Source organism: Cotesia typhae, unplaced genomic scaffold (assembly GCF_013202065.1).
Source record: "Cotesia typhae breed Kobodo isofemale line unplaced genomic scaffold, CoteBio_Ctyphae contig_44, whole genome shotgun sequence".
Classification (NCBI taxonomy): Eukaryota; Metazoa; Arthropoda; class Insecta; order Hymenoptera; family Braconidae; genus Cotesia; species Cotesia typhae.
In genome coordinates, this window is record NW_027423753.1 from 7895386 (window position 1) to 7913573 (window position 18188).

At 35.7% G+C, this 18188-nt stretch overlaps 1 protein-coding gene across 1 annotated transcript; it reads left to right on the forward strand.

Moving 5' to 3' along the window:
* The first annotated feature begins 285 nt into the window (after window positions 1–285).
* Window positions 286–17342, forward strand: LOC141528971 (uncharacterized). The gene is made up of 4 exons (XM_074245279.1): window positions 286–335; window positions 451–648; window positions 1565–1913; window positions 16782–17342. Exons 1-4 carry the CDS (start codon window positions 303–305, stop codon window positions 17228–17230), a joined length of 1029 nt encoding a protein of 342 aa, XP_074101380.1. The 5' UTR covers window positions 286–302; the 3' UTR covers window positions 17231–17342.
* The last annotated feature ends 846 nt before the right edge of the window (window positions 17343–18188 follow it).

The window sequence follows — 18188 nt, forward strand, 5'->3', positions numbered from 1 at the left end:
GATTGAATGTTGGTGTTAATGTGCATACTTTTGAAGAGTTCGGAGAATTCATAAAATCCAGCAACGATTGCGATTATTTTGAGTATGGTGATGATGCACATATGTATAGCTTAAGCAACGGAATGGATATCTGGGAATTCCAAAATTATAAGAAGGAACTAACCACTGCAGCAAATATCTACTTCTTCGATAAGCAATTCATTAGTCAGTTATGCCCTTTCAATGGCTTAATTATCGTTGACGCAATATTTGATACGGTCCCAAATTTACAAAACAATAATAACATGCAGTTCTTAACCGTAATGGCAATGATCACATCAAATGAAAATTCAAAGGTATTACTATTTATCATAGCAACCATTTCTGCATTTCTAATCTAGTTGCTATAGTGATTGTTGATGTTATGAAAATAGTTTTTCATTACAAATGTGCATCGTTTTTTTTTTTTAGGCTTTTCCAGTACGTTGGGTTTTGATGACCAACAAGTCCGAAGAAAGCTATTTGAAAGCATTTCAATTCTTGTTCACCAACTTCTCTACTTTTCAACCGAGTACGAGTTTGACTGACCATGAGTTAGCTATGAGAAATTCAATAAAGAAAGTGTTTCCTTCGATAACAACGAGGACATGTTATTTCCACTACAGCCAGGTAAGCAACATTTTCTTCATAATTGAAATAGAATAGCCATTTTACAATTCTCGATAGTATCTGTTATTTAATTGGTCAGGCTGGTTTAAAAGCACCGGTTACTCTACTACTATAGAAAATTTTTACCATATGTAGAACCGGATCATCCGTGTCAATATAAATTCTGATGCCAAATGCTATAATGATTCCGCTGCATGTATCATCGAGTATTTGATAATTAACTTATGGAATATCCTTATTCAATGATTAATAGTATCTCTACTATAAATACGTAGCCTGGATGAGAAGCATAAATTGCTGAATGAGCATTTAAATATTTTTTCCTAAGTATAGCTGGGCCATCCGTGCCAAGATAAATTCGAATATGCTATATCATGTGCCAAATGTCAAGATGTCATATAATTTTTTTTAACTTCCCGCTAAAAAAATTGACAATTTTTCCCTATACGCCCTTTTGACTTTAAGTTGACAGTTTTCCGAAGCGAAAAGTGCGTATATCTTAAGAGTTGGCGCTTGTCGATCCAAGAAAATATTTTCGTTCTGAGTCATTCTATGAAAAACAGTAAAAAAAAATCTTTTATACGACGTTTCGGCACAGAACTTTATCTAACAGCTGTAAAACGGTCTTTTGACATTTGACACGCGATTTGTGATAAAGACTCCTCCGGATGTATCATATGGAGTATTTAGCAAATAATTCACAGAATATCCTAATTAATTGATTGATTATGCCCGGAAAATCATTTTGAGGACTGGGTTAAAATTACAAAATGCTTCAGCAATATTAAGAATGATTTTCCATATGTATAATCAACAACAAGCGATTTCGATTGCTACTTCAGGTCCATCTTACAGGCCGAAGATCTGGAGAAGCTACATTTCTGTACCGTATATTTATTAAATAAAACTGTTACAGGCTTTAGTGAAGAACGCGAGAGACAAGAAAATTATAAGTTCGAGTTCCAGCAAGTTTTCAAACCCAGAAATTTTTTATGTAATAAATCAACTTAAATTTCTGGCTTTGCTACCTGCTCAATCCATCACTCCCACTTATAATGCAGTGAAAAAAGAAGTGATTGAAAAATTCAGCGATTTCTTTAATGCTTACCTTCTGTACTATGAAGACCAATGGATAAAAACAGAGGGTCCACTTCAGATTTCAAATTTTAGACGTGTACAAGATCGGACCATCAATATAATTGAGTCTTACCATAGCCGCCTCAATAAAATGATGGATAAACACCCGAATTGTAATCAATTTTTGGGTAATTATGCAAATTTTTATATTGATAATAGCAATGCGACTTAGATCTATTGGAAATCGACACACAGCCACTGTTATATCCCATTTTTAGTTTATCTGAATGCCATCATTGACTCATCAATCGATGACTGATGCTATATCGATCTTTATAAATTGTTACGTCCTGAGGAACTTTGAAATTATTTAAAAATAAATTATATTTCAATGACTATAATTTTGTTCGAGCGACCTTAGGAATAAAATATAATATTTTTTTTTTTTTATAGTAAATAGTATCTAGAATAATCGCTCTAGTGACGCCAGGGTCATTAAAGTGAAGACATACACAAGATTAAGATATTTTTCCCAAGAAAATACTTTAAAAAAAACAGTTAAATTTTAAATAGGGCCTTATGGAAAAGGATAAGGGAAAAATATCTTCACTATCTTGTGTACTTAGGCTAAAAGTAAAAAAAAAAAAAAAGAGAATGACGCATAGAAGAGAAACTTATTTTCCAGATGTTTTGAAAAATTATCAATTCCGTTGGTTTCTATTTATTTAAGAATTCAAAGATTTACTCAGTAAGATAAAGTTTAAATAATTTCAAAATAATAAAATTAAATAAATTTTTCTAAATACAATTTTTAAATAATAAATATCAAATAATTTAAATAAATTTTACTGAGATAAAATTTAAAATAATATAGTAATAACGAAACTTTTCTAAATACAATTTTTAAATAATAAATATCAAATAATTTAGATAAATCTTGACGAAACTTCTAAATGCAGATTTTAAATAATAAATATCAAATAATTTAAATAAATCTTAACGAAACTTTTCTAAATGCAATTTTTAAATAATAAATGTCAAATAATATAAATAAATAAAATATATGTAAGTGAATGCGTAGGTGCGCATACCCATCCGCTTGCATAAGGGCGTGACCTGGCCGCTTTTCCCAAAGAGAAGGGGGCCTAGAGTGGAAAAGTCCTTTTCGATTGGATGGAAATCGTCCCTTCTAGGACCCACAAGCTAGGACCCCCCAAAAGAAAAGCTAAATTAGGGGACTCTCTGGAGAATAGAGGCTAAGTAGTTTTAGTTTTTTTTTCTCGATCTGACTCAGACTCAGACTTAATTTCAATTTTTACCAGTGCAGGCCTTCCCACTGAGTAAAACACTCTTTGTCTCCTCGTCGAATAGTGATTAAAATAGCGAGTTAATCATCTTTAGATTTCCGATTTAAGATTCATCTCCAGAGATTACCCAAATAGACAGGTACTGTAAAATTACGTTTCCAGATCTCAACGCGTTTAGAAATTATTGTTTTTTTTTATTATTATTGTGTCAAATCATACGTTCCGACCAACTCTATAGTAAATTTTTTTGTTCTGTAATAACTTTTGTAAAACGTACTTAATTGTATATTTATTTACTTTTTCATTTTCACAATATATGTATTAACCGCAACCCAAGTCTTATTACTTTTAGAATTAAAACCAGTTAAAATACTCCCGATCCCAATCTATAGATCTTAAATGATCTGGATTAAAATAAATAATTTAAGAATTACGCTAAGACGTAACATAAAAATGGCGCTCGAACAGGGACTCGAGTGATTTAACTGGTTTTATTTTATTTTTTTTTCTTTTTTTTTCTCTCTCTCTTTTCTTTCATTTTTTTTCGGTATAGTCAAGCCTGGCGCGCGAACAAGCGTTCCGCTTGAGTATACCAACAATCTTTTCTAAATTCTGCTATTACAAACTGTAATAGCCCTTTTTCAAAACCTGACGTTCGAACGAGCGTTCTGTTTTCTTTATTTCTTTCTAAACATTTTCACCCCCTTATGCCTGGCAGAAGCAAAAGATCGGGCAGAAGGCTCCAATATTGGAGAAAACATTACCAATTTGAGGATAAAATCGCGAATGTTTTAGACGAATTAAATAAAGAATTAGAACTAATTCAAACGAAAAGACCGCGGGTAATTGAAGATCGAGCATTTAAAGGAAAAATTTTAATCGCGATATTACACACTAACGGTGAGAAAATTAAAGATATTACCATTGTTCAAAGGGTTCAATTTCCTCGATCAGATCCATTGGGTCTTTACGTACCCAGTAACGCAAACCAGTAAAAAATGAAAAAAAAAAAAACGCTTTGAGATCTTTTATAATTTTAAAATTTTAAACATTTAAATTGTTTTTATATATTTTTCTACTAATTCTACTACTAACATACAATATTATCTAAACTTATACTTATAAAACGTTTATCCATTTGAAATTAATTCAATTAAACAATTAATCGTTTGAACAGTATAGGATTCGAAACCTTGATTCCACCGTATCGATCCAAACCCCATCAAACATACCTTGTTAACTTGAGAACACCTCATAAGTGTACTAGCTCATTTGAAACCTTAGTCTTTAGGCTTTAAAATCCTCTTTTTGTTGTTTGACTACCTTTTTCTGAATATTGGGTCTCTATGTCCAATGATGACCCCAAAAAACCGTATTCTCTGAGAAGTCAGGGAACTGCGCCTTTTTCCGAAGGATTGCCGCCAGTAACTCGTAAACCTCGTAATTTCAAATTTATTGATTCTACCATAGATTCAGGTTTAGGTAATACCTTAAACGAACCTGAGATTTCAGACGACGAGGACGATCCTTCACGTCCAGAAGGTCCAGTGGAAAGCTCCAGAGTTGCAAATCCATTGTTGCCACCTCCAGAAGTACCCAACTTGATCGCTCCTCGTGTAGTTGTTCCGCCTGAGATCCGCATTGACCCTCCCCAAATAGGACCTGTTGCTCCAGACGTTTTCGAAATTCAACCGGCCGAACAGAACAATCCTCTTCGGGTTGCACAACAAATTATTGACCAGATTTTGGACGTAGAACCAGTTGCGCGTCCGTTTCTTAACCCAAGGCCCGTCATGATGGCGATCGCACCTAATCAAAATATCTCCTTGTCAGATGCGTTGTCCTTTGTACCGAAGTTCGACGGCAATGCCAACGAACTAATAGACTTCTTGAACTGTTGTAAAGAAGCAAAGTCCGTTCTGCCGGATGTAGCCGAAGGAAACCTCGCAAAACTCATATATGGAGTCAAATTAGGTAGTAAGGTCAAAACTTCCCTTAATATTGAGGTTCCAGCCACGATCGCTCTTTTAACGACGGCACTAAAAAAAATTTACACCCCGAATAAAACCCTCTTTCAGCTTCAGCGTGAACTCGGACGAATGTACCAAAAAGAAGGGGAGTCTGTGGTCGAATTTGTGAACAGACTCCGAAGGAAAGGTCGTGAAATTCTGGAGTGTTACAAAGTGGAAAATCCTAATTTACAACAGGCGGCTATAACCGATTTTGAATCCAAAATCGAACTATCTATCGCCAACTGTTTCACACAAAATTTAACTAACGAAATAGATCAGCGCATGACAGCATGCGCTACGGTAGATGAAGCCCTCACTAAAGCCATTAGTATAGAAAAAAAACTAAATGCTCGAAAAGAGATGCGCCGCGACCCCAACAATAATAATCAAAAAAAGGACGAGGGAAAAAGGAGCGAAGGTCAACCCATAACCCTCACCTTACCATCCTCAACCGATTCTCTCACTCTTAACAACCCCGAAATTAAAAGAAATAAAAACAAAAACAAAAACAAACAAAATCAAAATCAAAACCAAACTTCGGACCAGGATCTATATTTTAGTAATCTAAACTTAGCAGCTTATACAAAAACGTGCAATAATTGTGAACAGCCGGGACATTTTGCCAAGAACTGTCCGGAGATTACATGCCAAATTTGTTTTGCAAAAGGGCACACGGCCAAAGAATGTGCTCCCATAAATTCAATCACTCCAAACAATCCATACGCACGAATTAAATGTCAGTTATGTGGAAATCAGGGGCATACCGCGAGGTACTGTCCTACTAATCCATATAAGAGAACGGTTCCGGTTCAATTCAATCAACAAGCACATAACCCGAACGTCAATCAGTTCTCGAATCAAAATTTCAATCAAAATGCTCAATTTCCTAACCTTAGTTCCCCAAATCAAAACCAAATCCCCCAACCAAATCCATATCAACTTTTCGGCCAAAACATGGGCCAATTCCAAAATTTTAATCATTATTCAAATAAATTCTGCAAATATCATAATACCGGCGGACATGATACCAATGAATGTCGCGCTGTCCGGCGTTTCGTGAATAATGCGCCAAACAATAATAGTACCCCTTTCCCTAATTCTTTCCCTAACAATCCTTTCATTAATAATACTCCTTTCCCTAATAATAACTCTTTCACTAACGTCAACAATCCTCCTATCCCCATACAGACCAATGCTTCTTTTCCTCAGGATGCGGGCAAGAACAATCGACCTCAGCGCTCGGTGAACTTCTCGGTGGAACCATCCCCCGAGGAAGATTCCGAATAAACAAGGTGAATGTTAGCGTAGATATAGATAATCTACCCTATGCGGTAGCGGGTAAGACGCCCGGTGGAGACGATGTCGTTATGATGTTGGACTCCGGGGCTTCACCCAATCTAATTAAAACTAAGTTTATAAAAAATGGTAATCAAATAGATAGGAACGATATAATAGAAATACACGGAATAGCTAATATTCCAATTAGCACTCTAGGAAGCATTAAAATTAGACTCTTTGGAAAGATGACGGTGTGTCATATAGTCCCAGACGACATGGTAATACCCCATGCTGGTCTAGTGGGATCGCAATTCTTCGCGACCCACGGGGCAAAAATTGATTATAAAAATAAAATATTGAAAATGGATGGTGAAAAATTCCCCTTTCGCCAAGCCAATCGGATCGAAAACGGAATAATGTATGTTCCACCTCGGAGTGAATCGACATTCTTCGTAAACATTTAGAATCCAGAGGTTCGGGAAGGTTCTATACCTAAGTTAAAAATCTGTAAAGGAGTATTCGCTGGTAACTGTTTAGGTAAAGTTAGTAACAAGAACCGCGCATACCTCCAGATTTATAATACCACCGAAAAAGAGGTGGCTGTAAAAATCCCGACTCTGGCTATTCGCGAAGTTGAAATAGCTCAGACTCAAGATTCATCTCTTAAAGATATTCATACCCGATTCGATATTACAAAACCTATTTTTAACATTGTAAATAATCCTCCGGATCTAGAAAGATTCGAAAAGGTCAAACCCTTGTTGCATCTAGACTATCTCGACGAGGAGAAAAAAATTCATGTAGAAGAGCTGGTAAGGAAGTATGCCGATAGATTTTATATACCCGGGGAACAATTAAGTTCTTCCGGTCAATATCGACATCGGATACCCACCACTAGCGATCGCCCTGTCACTGTCGAACAATATCAAATTCCTCAAGCTTTAAAAGAAGAATTAGATAGACAAGTGAGAGAGGGTTTAAATACCGGCATATTAACACCCTCGGGATCTCCATACAACAGTCCAGTGTGGATAGTTCCGAAGAAGGCCGACTCTCAAGGCAATAAACGTTGGCGAATGGTGATAGATTTTAGACTTTTGAATGACGAAACTATTACCGACGCATATCCATTGCCGAATATCACTGATATTTTGGATCAGTTGGGAGAGTCGTCATATTTCTCTGTATTCGATTTAGCTTCTGGATATAACCAGATTGAAATGGATCCCAAGGATCGCCATAAAACAGCTTTTTCCACGCCTCAAGGACATTGGGAATATCTCCGAATGCCTTTTGGATTGAAAAATGCTCCGGTGACCTTCCAGCGGCTAATGGATTCTGTTTTAACTGGATTACAGGGTACAGCACTCTTTGTATATCTAGATGATATTATTGTCTTCGCTCGTGATCTTGAAGATCATGCTCAAAAGATCGATCAATTAATGACCAGGCTTCGACAAGCAAATTTACAACTACAGCCCGATAAATGCGCGTTCCTTCGTCCGGAAGTCCATTATTTAGGCCATATTATCAGTAGGGAAGGTTTGAAACCTGACCCTGCAAAACTAACGGCAGTAAGGGAATTCCCAGTTCCTAAAACGCAGAGAAACGTTCGCGAATTTCTGGGTTTGACGGGTTATTGTCGTAGGTTCATTGAAAAATATTCTTACACCGCAAAACCGTTAACTAAATTGCTTGAAAAAAACATTGATTTCAAATGGTCAGAGTCCGCTCAGACTGCATTTGAGATATTGAAATAAAAACTCTGCACAGCTCCGGTCTTACAATACCCCGATTTTTCTAATCCTTTTATCATAACCACCGATGCATCAGGGTATGCCATCGGAGCGGTGTTGTCTCAGGGAGAAATCGGTAAAGACCGACCAGTAGCATATTATTCTCGAGTCCTGCGAGGACCCGAGTTGAACTACGATACTTACGAGAAAGAGGCGTTAGCGATGGTTCAAGCAGTGAAACACTTTCGTCCGTATGTGTATTTGCGGTCGTTTACCATTGTCACTGACCACCAACCTCTCGTTTGGTTCAAATCGGCAACAGAAGGGAACTCCCGCGTACTCAAATGGCGTCTCCGTCTCGCTGATTTTAACTACAAGGTGGTCTACAAACCCGGTAAAGTCAATACAAATGCCGACGCCTTTTCTCGAAATGCCCCAATCCCAATTAATGTCACTACACGAGCCCAACAAATTAAACAGAATCTCAATTCAAAACTCAGTGTAGGCCTTCCCACTGAGACTAATTTTAATTCAACACTCGATGCAGGCCTTCCCATCGAGTCCTTTAGCTTAAGTCTACAAAAAACCACGGTGGTCCCCGGAAAGAGGGACAGACCGCGGAAGTGTCAGGAAATGTCGACCGAAGATATGTTGAATCATGAGGATCTGACATCTCGATTGTATCCTGATACACCATTGGATCCCTCTGAGGATTCCAATAAGTTGGGATTCGCGGATGAATTCGATGTGGAAAAAAATTATAATGAACTCGTTAATTCCAGTGCAGGCTTTCCCACTGAGACTAATTATAATTCAACACTCGATGCAGGCCTCCCCACCGAGTCTCTCAGTTTAATTCCACAGAAAAACCCAGTAGTCCCTAGGAAGAGGGGCAGGCCGCGTAAGTGTCAGGAGATAACGACCGAGGAAGAATTGGACCTTGAGGACCCGACACCTCGATTGGATCTTGATACCCAGACCGATTCCTCCGAAGATTCCGATGAATCGGAATCTACGGATGGGTCCGATGCGGAAAATAATGTTAATAAATCTATGAATTCCAGTGCAGGCCTCCCCACTGAGAGCAATAATCACAATATAATTCGCATTAAAGATTCGTTCGAATATAGGAATGACAATTTGGTTTATTTTCTAAATGGAAACGGAGAACCCTGTGATTCGGGATCTCGATCCCTACAGAAACTCCAAAAATTACCGAAGATCGGAGTCATGGACACAAGTCAAGTATTCTGGACTCGACAGGGTAATCGTAATCATTTCGGTCTAATTATTCGGAATAGCGGAGAATCCTCATTAATCATTAAAAGTAACATGGCTAAATGTTTGGTGAAACTTAAAGGGATATTGAGGGATAAATGTCTTAAGACATTCTCTATAGCATATTCAGAATTCTTTGATCAAGTTCAATTCTTTCTCTCCCTAATCCATGATATCTACGGTGGTAACCAAATTAAGGTCATAATATGCCTCAGTACAATACGCTATGCTCCTCCAGAAGAACGCGATCGTATTTTCTTCGAAGCCCATAAGTCCCCAATAGGCGGACATAAAGGGGTTTCAAAAACCTATAATAGAATACGTACTAATTACTTCTGGGAAAACCTAAAACAGGATATCCAAGTCCGAATCCAACAATGTTTGGAGTGTCAACTACGAAAATTGGTCCGAGTTAAAACTAGGCAACCTATGTTGATAACTGACACCCCGGGCACGGTCTTGAGAAAGTAGCAATGGACATTGTAGGTCCCTTGCCTCGGACTGGTGACGGCAATGAATATATCCTCACGATTCAAGATTTGTTCTCAAAATTCTGTGTGGCAATCCCTCTGCCGGATATGCTAGCTACTACAGTCGCAGACGCGTTCATTAGACGTTACGTGAGTACGTTTGGTGCTCCAAAGGCTTTGTTAACTGACCAGGGCCGCAATTTTATCAGTAGCTTCATGCAGCGAATATGCAAGCGATTTAAAGTTAAAAAAATACAAACTACAGCATTCAGACCCCAATCCAACGGTTCTCTCGAACGTTCGCATCATGTTCTAGGCGAATATCTAAAACAGTATATTAGTAAAGAGACCGAGTGGGATGGATGGTTGGAGTTAGCAATGTTTTCTTATAATACTTGCGTCCATGAAGGTACCCGATACACCCCGTTTGAGTTGATGTTTGGTAAAGTTGCGCGAGTACCCTCTAACGAACCACTACATGACTTAGACAAATTGCCCATCTATAATGATTATATCATCAAGTTGGTGGAGCGATTGACTCAAATTCGTCAACTAGCTCGTGATAATCTGGTAGGTGCCAAGATTAAGTCAAAAGAACTATACGATAAAAAAATAAAACCCTTAGAGATAAACATTGGAGACAATGTTTTCCTCCAAAAGGGTCCTAAACCTCATAAATTCGGGGACCATTACGAGGGACCTCATGAGGTGATGGAAGTTCTTCCTGATAGGAATGTCCGTATTAAAATTGGGAATCGAAACAAAATAGTACACCCCAATAGGCTAAAAAAAAACTCAAATCCAGGTTTCGAATCCGGTCAAACGAAAAAGGCCTAACGTCGTGGATCCTGATCCCGATTTTTGACCTTGAGAAGATTGTTTTTTTTGTTACAGAATGAAGATAATTCAATGTTTCCTATTTTTGTTGTCTCATTGGGAACTAGTCAACGCAATCATTGGATATGATTGCGGTAGTAAAATACTCAACATGACTACGATATCTCTAGTGGATATTGACGAGTGCGATATAGGGGAAGAACATATCGAGACGACACTACCAAACATCGCGTTGCTCCAACTAAATGAGTATGAACATACTCCAGTAATTCAGTGTAAGATTGAGATCCACCGTGTTATCCAACATTGTGGTTGGCAATCTTACAATTCTATTGTGAGTCATGGTATCAGTGAATATATTCTTCCAATTGATCGTGAGATGTGCCAGGTCGCGCACGATCATGGCACATTACGCATTGGAAACACCTTTATTGACGGAATTGTTCCGAATGTTACAACGATTAGAAGCATCACTCTCGCGGGAAGCGTTAATAATAACGCAGATTGCACTAACGCCCAATACAGTGACCCTTTTGGCACTTGGGATAGTGTTTTCGTAGTCGGAACAGCCAAAATTACAATTAAATCACAAATGGCTCGCGTAAAGGTTGCTGATGATAAGGTGTACTTGCCATCAGGAACCTCGTGTAAATTAAGTAAAGGTAAATGCATCGACCCGGAAGATGGATATACTTATTGGCAATCGCTGCCCCGAAAATATTGTATTTCTGACACATACACCATATTGTACAGTGGCATGGCTACTAGGTTAAGATCAAAGACAGAAACGGTATACTCAGTTAATGTAAGAGATACCAGTTTCTCATTGAGTATGACGGGAACTGAGACTTCATGCGGGGTTTCACTCACTCGGACCGAACACCCTAAGTTGTATATAATTGGATAGAAAGATTTAGAGACATTAGAAAAGGGTAACATTGTCGCTTCTAACCCAGATAATTTAGATCTCTTTTTATATGCAAATGCAAAATTCGTATATGTAGAAAGGTATTTGAGGTCTCAGGTCCAGTCATTATATTTAAATGTTATTAAGAAACGATGCATTTTGGAAAAAGAGGTGCTGAAGAACTCCCTCTCGATAGCAGCAACTCAGCCAGATGAATTTGCGTTCCGATACATGGAGGGACCCGGGTACATGGCTGTGGTAGCGGGAGAGGTGGTGCATATCGTCCAATGTGTACCAGTCGAAGTGAAAATTCAACATGCCGAGTTGTGTTATAATCGCATGCCCATACAGCGGGGAAACCAGACACTATTTCTTACTCCTCGGACTCACATCATCACAACCTACGCTACAGAAATTCCATGCAATTCTCCTTTATTGCAATTTTACAAAGTGGGCACAACCTGGTATAAATTCATGCCCAAACCTGTTGAAACACTACCTCCAAAGACACTGAAACCCAGTACTAAGATGACCTGGAAATATCAAAACCCGGCCAGCTTAGCAACTGGAGGCATTTATTCAGAAGACGATCTCGATGCAATGAGAGGTAGGATTATGTTCACCATGGAACAAAGTGTGGTGATCGAAAATATGGCTCAACAGTTCACCAACTACTCCAGAGGATCTCCGTCTATCATCAACGCCCTTAATGAACAAACTTTAGAACACCTGGCAGAGAATGCTTGGTCTAAAACTTGGAGAAAATTCACTGGTTTTGGTACTTACTGTGCCAGAATAATCGGAGTCATTATGTGTTTCCGAGCATTCAAGATGATCGCGGATACCATCGTCCATGGATACGCTCTGCACACTGTTTACGGGTGGTCATTATGTCTTCTGGGTGCCGTGTGGGACTCTCTGACCCATTTACCACTACATCTGGGTAAACAACGTCAAAATCAACCAAACTCACCACCAACTACATCCACCAGGACCAAAGATGTCGAGTTGGGGGAAGAAGTACCAGAAATCTACCCACTTCTGCCAAGACCAACTGCACCACAGCTCACTGCACCACAACCAACCGTGTCTCAACACATTGTACCTCAACCAGCTACAATCCAACACATCGCTTCTCAACCAACTGTAACCCAATCAACTACATCTCAACCAATGTCAGCGGCCTCAAACTCAAGAACATTTATCTAGAAATAAGTATTTTTATTGTAGTTAAAAGGGTCATCGAACAAAATTATGCGTCGCACTCGGAAGATCGTTTCTCGAATCAACTCGTGCTTCTGTCTAACGGCGGGGGTGTTACGTCCTGAGGAACTTTGAAATTATTTAAAAATAAATTATATTTCAATGACTATAATTTTGTTCGAGCGACCTTAGTAATAAAATATAATATTTTTTTTTTTTATAGTAAATAGTATCTAGAATAATCGCTCTAGTGACGCCAGGGTCATTAAAGTGAAGACATACACAAGATTAAGATATTTTTCCCAAGAAAATACTTTAAAAAAAACAGTTAAATTTTAAATAGGGCCTTATGGAAAAGGATAAGGGAAAAATATCTTCACTATCTTGTGTACTTAGGCTAAAAGTAAAAAAAAAAAAAAAAGAATGACGCATGAGAAGAGAAACTTATTTTCCAGATGTTTTGAAAAATTATCAATTCCGTTGGTTTCTATTTATTTAAGAATTCAAAGATTTACTCAGTAAGATAAAGTTTAAATAATTTCAAAATAATAAAATTAAATAAATTTTTCTAAATACAATTTTTAAATAATAAATATCAAATAATTTAAATAAATTTTACTGAGATAAAATTTAAAATAATATAGTAATAACGAAACTTTTCTAAATACAATTTTTAAATAATAAATATCAAATAATTTAGATAAATCTTGACGAAACTTCTAAATGCAGATTTTAAATAATAAATATCAAATAATTTAAATAAATCTTAACGAAACTTTTCTAAATGCAATTTTTAAATAATAAATGTCAAATAATATAAATAAATAAAATATATGTAAGTGAATGCGTAGGTGCGCATACCCATCCGCTTGCATAAGGGCGTGACCTGGCCGCTTTTCCCAAAGAGAAGGGGGCCTAGAGTGGAAAAGTCCTTTTCGATTGGATGGAAATCGTCCCTTCTAGGACCCACAAGCTAGGACCCCCCAAAAGAAAAGCTAAATTAGGGGACTCTCTGGAGAATAGAGGCTAAGTAGTTTTAGTTTTTTTTTCTCGATCTGACTCAGACTCAGACTTAATTTCAATTTTTACCAGTGCAGGCCTTCCCACTGAGTAAAACACTCTTTGTCTCCTCGTCGAATAGTGATTAAAATAGCGAGTTAATCATCTTTAGATTTCCGATTTAAGATTCATCTCCAGAGATTACCCAAATAGACAGGTACTGTAAAATTACGTTTCCAGATCTCAACGCGTTTAGAAATTATTGCTTTTTTTTATTATTATTGTGTCAAATCATACGTTCCGACCAACTCTATAGTAAATTTTTTTGTTCTGTAATAACTTTTGTAAAACGTACTTAATTGTATATTTATTTACTTTTTCATTTTCACAATATATGTATTAGGGTGGGTCAAAAAAATCGAATAATTTATTTTTGACTTTATACTCTGAAAAATAGGTTCGTAGACACCTAAAAAGAATTCTCTCCAAGTATAAGCTCTTAATTATAACGGGAAGGTCCTCCGCTTTGCGGGTTTCTATTTTTTTCGAATAATCAGATAAAAAAATTTATATCTCGCTTCCAACTGCTTGGAAAAATATTCCGTGGCATAGATTTTGTGAGAAATTGAATGCTTTACAAAAAAGGTCTCTTATGACTTTTTCAAAAACTCAACCGATTAAAAGATATTCATAGTTGAAGTTTGGCTATTTTAAGGAAAATATTCGTTTTTATTATGAATTTTATAAGTCGATGAAAAAAATTATTTCGGATTGCGGAACTCATGATTTTGTAGGAAATTTACTGCTCTACAAAAATGGTCTCTTATGATTTTTGATTAAGTGAAGCCGTTACGAGATATTCATCGTCAAACATTAACGAATATCAATATTTCCAGTTTTTGATCAATAATTCGATAAATTTTAATTTAAACTATGAGTTTCAGGAAAATTTACATAAATTTGAGTTTCGATCGATAAAGAAATGTTATAATAAGTTAGATAAAGAATTATTGGAATTATCATTGATTTTCCTTGGAGAAATGCCTCAAGAAAAGATTTCTTTCAAACGTCCTGGTGCTGTTCATCATGCTAGATGGATGGCTAAGGCCATTTATAGTTTGAAAATGTATCTATTCAGAGATGAATTCCAACTCTCTCAGAAAGAATTGCATGGTCTTCGTCATTTCTGTATTTTTATAGTCACATTGTATTTAAAAGCTTGGTTTTCATCAACTTCTGCAACAACTGCTGCTTATCATGACTTGCAGTTTATGAAAAATTTATTGGAGTACAAACATATCAATCCTTTGATTTCTTCAGCTACGTGTGAAAAAATGATTTCGCACTTATGGTATTTGAGCGATGAACTTGCCATTTTATCACTGTTTGACGATGGCGTTCCATTAGAAGTAAAAAAAGTATTGTTGAAGCTGTTAATACTCGTGAAGGTACAGATTCTAAAGCTAAAAGATTTGTAATTGCTAAAAAGATTTGAATTCATTGGCGCAGAGAACTCTGAGTGACTTTGTGTCTAAAAAGTCATTAAATCTTTTCAAAATCTTCGATCTACCGTATGACTTTCTTGATGTCGATGTTGAATTATGGCCTACTAATGAGAGTTATCTCGAAAATAAAGAATACTTTCAACAACTAAAAGTTGTCAATGATTCAGCAGAGCGAGCTGTTGCATTAGTCAGTGAATATAATCAATGCTTGACAAAAATGAAGAACAATTCCAGTACTTATTGCAAGTTGTCAAAGAACATCAAAAACATTCCCAAATTGTAATAAAAGAAATTATTTATAGTAATAGCGTACTGTTATGTTAAAAATATAGACAATTATATTGCAATTGATAATTCAATAAAAAATTTATCTATAAAAAAGTTAAATACTGGTTGTTTCTCACTTGATTCAATACTTTTCATATTAAATTTGACAAAGAAATATGTCATTCACTTCAAATTAAACTAATCATTGGCTATATGTCGAAAAAAATGCTCTAATTTCTTGTTTTAATGCAATCAAACAAGCTCAAGACTGAAAACAATATTAAAAAATTGTTTATAACATTTCTTTATCGATCGAAACTCAAATTTATGTAAATTTTCCTGAAACTCATAGTTTAAATTAAAATTTATCGAATTATTGATCAAAAACTGGAAATATTGATATTCGTTAATGTTTGACGATGAATATCTCGTAACGGCTTCACTTAATCAAAAAATCATAAGAGACCATTTTTGTAGAGCAGTAAATTTCCTACAAAATCATGAGTTCCGCAATCCGAAATAATTTTTTTCATCGACTTATAAAATTCATAATAAAAACGAATATTTTCCTTAAAATAGCAAACTTCAACTATGAATATCTTTTAATCGGTTGAGTTTTTGAAAAAGTCATAAGAGACCTTTTTTGTAAAGCATTCAATTTCTCACAAAATCTATGCCACGGAATATTTTTCCAAGCAGTTGGAAGCGAGATATAAATTTTTTTATCTGATTATTCGAAAAAAATAGAAACCCGCAAAGCGGAGGACCTTCCCGTTATAATTAAGAGCTTATACTTGGAGAGAATTCTTTTTAGGTGTCTACGAACCTATTTTTCAGAGTATAAAGTCAAAAATAAATTATTCGATTTTTTTGACCCACCCTAATATGTATTAACCGCAACCCAAGTCTTATTACTTTTAGAATTAAAACCAGTTAAAATACTCCCGATCCCAATCTATAGATCTTAAATGATCTGGATTAAAATAAATAATTTAAGAATTACGCTAAGACGTAACAAAATTATTAAGGTGTAAATTGTTATAGATCAATTATTATTTCTGATATCTGAGTAATAAGAAAATGATAAAGTTCAAAAATACACAAAAAAAAATTCACTGGTGTGAAGAAAAAAAATTTCTTCCTAATTTTGTAATTGAGCAGCTAAAAATTTTTTTGGTCCAAATAATTTTACTTGTAGTATAAAAAAAATAGTTTTCGTGTTTTCAAAAAAAGTAAATAATACTTGATATTTTACAGCAACCATGATAATGATGCTAAAGGAGATGCGCATAGATTTGAAATTATTGAATGAAGGAAAATATAAACCATCACCACCGAAACCACAAACAGTAAAAAACAATCTAGAATACGAAGAATTCTCGGAAAAAATTGAGCTGGAAATCGCCAAAAATGGTACAGATGAAATAAACTTAATAGACACTCTAAAAAATTTAAGTTATTTGAAAGACGTAGAAAAAGAAGAAGAAAAGCAGATAATAAAAATGATTAGAAACGTAAAATCCGAAGCGGATGAAGAAATCGAGCATGAAAAATACACCGTTTATGAAATAATTAGCAACCCTGAAAACCCACTGACAACAATTGCGCTTTTAACTTACATCAGGCGCAAACTTATTGCTTCCTCAGACGAAGGTGTAGTATTCATTCTGCATCATAAACCAACGGTATCTGTAAATGTTCAATAAACGGGAAAAGAGTAAAAATGATTTATACACATAGAAATGTAAAAATTACCAAGAAATGTTGTATTTATTATAAATTTAATGTACAAACTGCATGATTATTGCCTTCTGTATGATTTTCTAATAAGGGTTTCGAGTCTATTATAAATAATAAATATATTTTTAATAAATTATAATATATAGTCAATGTCTTTTCAGTGAAATAGGTCTCCCATGAAATAATTCTAAAGATCAAGGTTCTTTGAAAAAATAAAAGTCGCGATTCTGAATTGATTAGGAGGATCGCCGGGCCATCCGTGCCGAGAAACTAAAAATTCCTAATCAAGGTTAAATGTGTCAAACATTATACTTGTTACTTCATAAGAAAAATTATATTTGACGACTTTCCAGCTCTATAGACCTCCCAACAAATTATTGAGCATCCCATGGTCCTTTGAAAAAAAAAAAAAAAACTCGGATATCTTAATTATTAATAGAGATCGCCGGGCAATCCGTGCCAAGTCACTAGAAATTTCCCATCAAGGTTTAATATGTCAAAAATTATATTTGTTTCTTTATGACAAAGATTATATTTACGTCTTTTCAGCTCAATAGATCTCCCAACAAATTATTGAGCACTTCATGGGCCTTAAAAAAAAAAAAACCCTTCAAATTCGGAATAATTCATATGGATCGCCGGGCCATCCGTGCTGAGAAAATAGAAATTTCCAATCAAGGTTTAATGTGTCAAACATTATCTTTGTTTTTCTATAAAACAACGTTAATCAAATGGTTCTTCAGTGCAGTAAATGCCCCAACATATTATTGTGCACGCCGAGATCCTTAGAAAAAAAAAAAAAAAAACTAGACAATCTTATTTATTTATAAAGATCGCCGGGTCTTCCGTGCCAAAACTTTTCAGGAATTTTCAATTCATTCTTTAACTAATAATACAGTAAACATGCTTATTTATAACAAAAAT